The 6,612-nt window shown below is 37.9% G+C and overlaps 1 protein-coding gene across 4 annotated transcripts in view; it reads left to right on the top strand.

Annotated features, from left to right (window-relative positions):
- LOC102673299 (discoidin domain-containing receptor 2) overlaps nt 1-6,612 on the top strand; it is a 234,385-nt gene that overhangs the window by 118,819 nt on the left and 108,954 nt on the right. For all 4 annotated transcript variants that reach the window (XM_031511947.1, XM_031511946.1, XM_006618672.2 and 1 more), the window contains one exon: nt 6,135-6,237. In XM_031511947.1, coding sequence (XP_031367807.1) covers nt 6,135-6,237 — 103 coding nt within the window. The remainder of the gene's footprint in view (nt 1-6,134; nt 6,238-6,612) is intronic.

The raw sequence follows: 6,612 nt of genomic DNA, 5'->3' as shown, positions 1-6,612 counted from the left end.
CCTCGTCCTCCTCCTCCTCCTCCTCCTCCTCGTCCTCGTCGTCGTCGCCGTCGTCGTCGTCGTCTTATCGCTTAGTGGTCGTTATGTTTTTATGCATATTAATTACCACGAACCGAAACCGCTTATATATCGCGTTCTTCTCGAGTCTTTCGACCACCACGAGTTATTATTGTTCCTTTTCCTCGACACTCTTCCTTCCCCTCTCTCCTCTCCTCGACATTCTCTTTTGTTCGCGCGTCGAGGAAAAAGAACGACCTTCCCTTTGTCCCTCTTTCAGAGATTATTGTATTTCAATTAACCAGATTATTTGCATCGAAGGCGGAGAAAAATAGTTGGCCACCCTCTTTTAGGGTGAGGAGGGAAGAGGAGGGAACGGAGGAAGAAGGAGGGACAGAAGGTGGGTTTAATTAACGCCGGAATAGAAGGAAAGCGCGATGCTTTGGTCGTTTGGTCGATCGATGGGCTCGGTGATATTCATGAGTCAATGGGCTGTGTTCGGTGGGGGGTGGAAGAAAAATAACGTGGAGGGGCGCGATCTTTCAAATTGCAAATCGATGAGCGTTTTTCTTTTTTTCTTCTTTTTTTTTCTTTTTTCTCTCTCTCCAACGAGAACGATAACCAGTTTGTTTTGTTCATTTCATCGTTCGTAGAGGGCGTCGCGTTGAATTTATTTATTTATTTATTTATTTTTTTTTTTTTATTGAATCGAGCACTCTTTTCGACGGCTTGTTTAATTAATACGGTTGAACAGGGATGGAACAACGATGGAGCCCGGTTAAGAATCGGGCCGAATAACAGGCCTCTTCCATCATTCAAACGGGACTCTAATTATCCACGCTACGTTTTCGTGGATCGGTGTATTTTACGTATTTTAAACGGGAAATGGTACTTGTTGTTCCTCGAATTTTCGAGGAGGAAAGATTATCAATTGTCGAGCAAGGTATCTTCGAGAGAAGTTAAACGAGCGAATCAGGTCAATTGTGTCTGATAAATTTTATCCCTGAATCTCTATTCAGATTTTTCTTTTTTCGAAATAAATTTAACGAATTTGACTGGACAGGGACTTGTGATAAATCCTATCCGAGAAATTTTCTTTGGATTCTCTGGAAAATCTAGTGAAAAAAGTATTCTATCTCCTTTCTCATCGTAACGTTAACGCCATTCCGTCTCCATCGATTAATCCGCAAACCTTAATCGCTTCAGACTCTCTAAAAAAATTCAACTATTAAACGAAACAAACGTCGCTTCGAATAACGATCATTCATATCAACCGTACCTATTATCTATTTCTTCCAATTAAAACCATTCTCTCTCTCTCTCTCTTTCTCCGTGTCTATCTCTCCATCGATCGAACCCCCTAATTACGTCAGACTCTCAAAAAAGGAATTCAACTATTAAAACGAAACAAACGTCGCTTCGAATAACGATCATCCGTTGCGTCAACCGTACCATTATCCACACCGTACCATTTTTCCAATTAAAACCGCTCCGTAACTCGACAGATCCACGGGACCTAATCCCTTTAGGTCGTTAGGTCTCAAAAGGAATCCTCGAGGCGTGTAAACGTATCCGATTCTCGAATCGGTTACGCAGTAAACCAGACAGAGAGAGAGAGAGGAACGTATTCCTCTGCCATTCCCGCACAAATGAATAGGGACGCGTGTTGCGAATGACAGATCCTCCAGATCTATCCTCCTCCCACCGATAGATCAAGCGATATTCCGCGCAAGAGGTTCGCCTTCAAACAACCCTTATATATATATATATATGTATGTATATATACAAGCTTATCCGGATCATAAGAACAATGAATACACACGCCTCGAGCCACCCTTAAACAAGTTTGCGCACCTATATGGAGTCAGAGTGTCGTAACGAACAACCCCTTCTCCCCGAATTTATGCCAGTGACAGATCGTTTCCAACCATTCTCTCTCTCTCTCTCTCTCTTTCGTCTCGAGCGGTTGCACGAAAGTTCCGTGCAATTTTTGGCCGTGGAACACCTGCGCGACGTATCCCTGCAACTAAACAGTCGGCTCCCCCCCCATAACGAACTCTCGGGAGTTCGATAATTACGGCACGGCTCATCTCGGCCGCAGTTTGCCCCAGTAATGGATGCCGCATAAAGAGGCGCATTCTCTGAAGAGCGGCACGATCGAAGTTGCGGCACGGAGGCAGGACAGTTCTAAGGATTGAATTGCAAAGAGAACTAGGCCGTGCATATCTGGCAAGGTGCGCGTATTGGCAACCGAGGAGGAGGGAACAATGGCGAGGGTGTCAATGTTTTATTCCGGCGAGCAATTATGCCAGTGTATTTAGAGTTTTCGACGTGTATTTAGAGTGCTCTCCCGCCATTTTATCTGTCCACAGGTGCGCCATGGACGAAGCTACGAACGTGATTCGACGTGGTAGTTTTCTTTTTCCATCAGGAAAAATTATGATAATCTTTTTTCTCGTACAGGAACACGAATATTTCACGTTTCCTCTGATTGACATAATTTCGAGAAGGCGGGATTAATGTTATATGGATTTGATGAATCTGATTTTGGGTAATATTCGATGATTTCAATATACTTTCTTTTTTTGCATTACGTGTTATGAGAAAATAATTAAAATACTGTTATAAATATGAGATTAGTAGCCTTCGAAGGAACGAGATCGGATTATGAATTGATCGGTATTAGTAAGGAATCTAGTTTGATCCTGTTAACGATCTTGAATTTCTCTTTATATACATTAAATTTTCCTGAATCTATTTAGTTTGCAAATTGAGTTTTCTTTCAACACTGGACATCGCTAATAAATATCCAATTTGCAAACATAATAGAACGATGCATTAACCGATCAATACTTCCATTTCAATAAACATTGTATAATACGAATAAATTTTAAAGTTATATTAGTTTGGTCGAAAAACTTATCTATACAGTTATCCTTCTCACGAATAATGCAGAAAAACGAATAGGCTGTGAAACCTATTGATTGGAATTTGATCAGAATATATTTAATAAAGAAAGTAGGAATAAACTATGTTATACAGATATAGGTGGCGCCTTTGTTCTGCTAGTTTGAACTCGATATGTCGCGTCGCACGATAATTGAAAAAAAGGGAAAAGACAGAACGAAACATCCCGTTGATTCACAAATATACAATAAACTGAAGAAAAATATTCGAAAATTGTTAAAAAAGATTCTCTGAATCTAATCTAATTCTTCTCAAGTGATCGTTAACCGAGCAAGCGAGAAAGGAGACTTTGGAGGAGGGTTGAAAGTTTCCAGGCCAAAAAGTTTCGGATTTAAACGGATTTCAGGATAGTCAATTTGTCGATGGATTTGTCTATGTAGCTGACAGTGAATAGTTAAGGGGAACTAGGTCCAACCGAGGTGAATTCAAATTAACGTAAAAGCAATTATTAGTTCGAAGGTGGATTTTAAGTTAACAGGGTACGTTAGCGAGAACTGTTGGTTTATTGTTTCTGCCTGATGTTAAGCGTTTATCGAAAGGAGTTCGTTCTGATTGTGTTTTGGGAATGATTGTTGAACGCGAGCAACTGCAAACAATCTCTCTCTCCCCCCGAAATTGTCCTGAACAGAGCTCGTTCAATGAATCACGTACTCCTGTTAACTGCTTCGCGATATAGACTTGTGTTCATGCTAGACACTATTTCATTGTTCCTCGTTCGTTCTAGATTTTCCTATTTCTTTTGTTTTGCGTTAAAATAAATATAAATTGTTAAACGTAAAAACAAGTGATTTGGCCAGGATTCGATCAATTGTTTGAATTCTTTTTTTAACGCAGAACGATGACACTAGGCGATAAATTTTGTAAATTCGCGTACAACAAATATTTTAGAATGAAATTTTAGAATTATTAATCGAAAAAGATATACAGCTTCAAACAATAATAGCATGTTTCGAAAGTTTTGTTACGATTATTATTTAAATTAACGAAACGTTTCTGATTCTTAATATAAAATAAATACTCGTCGAATATCGAACATTTTATATATTTTATACTTTTGCATTTCTAAATGAATTCGCATACTTGTAATAGTATTCGAATAAATTAAACGTAAATATTAAATATTAAATAAATTGAAATACGAAGCGTTTCTGAGAAAATCTTGCAAACTTTCTCAAAACTTTCGCAATTTGATCCTCGTGATAATCACGATCGAAATACGGGAATTAAATTTTGATTTTAAAACGAGGCTTTTACGGCGAAACGAAGTAAAGTTTATTATTAACACAACGAGGGAAAACTTGTACGTTTTAACGAAAACAAGTTCCCTGTTCACCGTGTAACGCGAGGCCGTGATTCGTGCATAAAGTCGTGGAAACCGTTCTGTTCTCTCTATACAGGCAGGTGTAGGTGTAGGACAATATACATAGAAAACAGAACGGTGATGCAAGCAAGTTCACAGAATTTGGGGAAGTAAGAAGCCAGCGCGAAGTTTCATCGTAGTAATACCAAGTCACCGACATGTACAGAAACTAACTGTATTACTGGTACGCATGACAATCGCAGTCGGTTGAATATCAACTCAACTTGCGCAACTGCAGACTTTCCAGCGACCCACATTTTGCAACTTCAACGCTCGTTGAGTCGTCTACGGGACAACAACGCTTTCTTCTCGCCGTTGTTGATTTTCACTTCGATACGAACGACGGTAAAACTTTAACGCGAGAGACGATAATTATTCCAGAAATACATTCACCAATCTCGATTTACGAACGTATAATTATTCTTTGTATGGAATTGTATGAAAAATAATATAAGATGAATAGAAATTTTCAACTTTGAGATATATAAAACTACTACCGGAAGAAGAAAATTTAATATAAATTTTATCTAACGACGAATATCTCATCGTTTCGTTACAAAATTATTATTTGTAAACAAAAGATAAAAAAAAGTTTCGTTTGGAAGAAATACCATTTGACGAAAATCAGTGCCTGCAACGTATCTGAAGGGAGCCAATTTCTACGTCCATTCTGCACTTTTGAAACTTTCGAGCGTAACTGCAGTGTCCTGGCCCGAATGTATACATGTATCGTAGACTCTATCGTATTTCATTCTACGTCACTATGAATTGGACAATTTATTACAGTTGATTATCCGCCTAGCTGTACCGTATTGCTTCTGGTATTGTACTTTGTATCGTGCATACAAAATGTTTCGAGAAAGTGATATTACAATTTAATAATACAATTTAATAATACAATTAAATAAAGTGATATTACATTTAAACAGAATAATTCTTTTTGTAAGTATTCTTATATTCTCTAGTTTCAATTCAAGATAAGCTAAAGCTTCATTTTCTATTGATTGGATCATCAATGAAGCGTTAACAATTATGCACAATATCATCGATTATGCTTATTTTAGTTACGTTTTAGTTTTGTTTATCACGGTAAACGAGTAAAGGATCGTAAGGGGATGAGAAAGGAAGTTCGATTGTCGAGTTTCAAGTCCCTCGTGCGTAATACCAATGACGTCGCAATTTCTGTTCCCCTAGGATCTCGCTGAAGAATTGTAACCATCGCGAGAACACGTTTGTGTATTTTGTGGCAACGTGTCACGATCTCTATTCTCTGGAAATCAACTCGAAATTCCAACAAATTTATTCCTGTGTAAATTCATGTGCAAAATTTCTCAATGAATTCCAGATAAATTTTTATCTTACTCATTTGTAATCGTTTAATTATTTTGGCATCATAGAAAAGAATTTACGATATTTCTCTTAATTTATAGTGGTAGATCGTAATTGAAACGTGTATAACCAAAATATCAATTTATTTCGCAATGATCGACTCGAGTATTTAATAAAAATACACATGGAAAAATCATCGTCCTATCGAAAGAGAAAAATGTATTTATTTTAAATCTTGTCGAATCATTAATATCCAAGATACACGTTTTCATCGAATAAATATAATTACTTTGAAAATGTAATATTTCTCGTAATGATATTATATTCATTAGCAAGGTTACCATTCGTTTCTCAATTATTCATCGTTTCATTTTCGCATGGTCAGTCAATCCTCTCTCTCTCTCTCTCTCTGGTTTAAACCCTTCAAATTGACAAAGCATATCAGTTTCTCTGTCTCTAACGCCGTTTCGAATCCTTTCAGGACAATGTACCGCGGCACTGGGCATGGAGAATGGCGAAATCCCCGATGAAGATATATCGGCCAGTTCTATGTACGATCCCAGTCTTGGCCCGAAACATGCCAGGTAAGTGAACAATGATATCGCGAAATGCTCGGGTGCAGTACGGTAAGTCGGCCATTTTGATTTAGCGCTATAGTTTCTCCCTTTGTAGAATGCGTGCGGCCCCTCGTTGATTGCAATTAATCGATACGAGAGATCTCGAAACACCGAAATTCGAACTTCCTTTGGAATACCGATGATAAACGAGAAGGTTGTTGGTCTCTTGTTGTTTATCGTATTTGCTTTCGCCCTCATTGTGCAATTGAAACGGTATTATTGTTGAAATTATACATTGTCATTAATGTCTCGATGGAATTTAGAAGACGTGATAAACTTATAAACCATCATTTGGAATTCTCCACTCCACTTGTAATACGTAATATTCTTTTATATTATAAA

Source organism: Apis dorsata, unplaced genomic scaffold (assembly GCF_000469605.1).
Source record: "Apis dorsata unplaced genomic scaffold, Apis dorsata 1.3 scaffold_365, whole genome shotgun sequence".
In the NCBI taxonomy this organism is placed as follows: Eukaryota; Metazoa; Arthropoda; class Insecta; order Hymenoptera; family Apidae; genus Apis; species Apis dorsata.
This window is presented reverse-complemented; position numbering and strand designations above follow the sequence as displayed.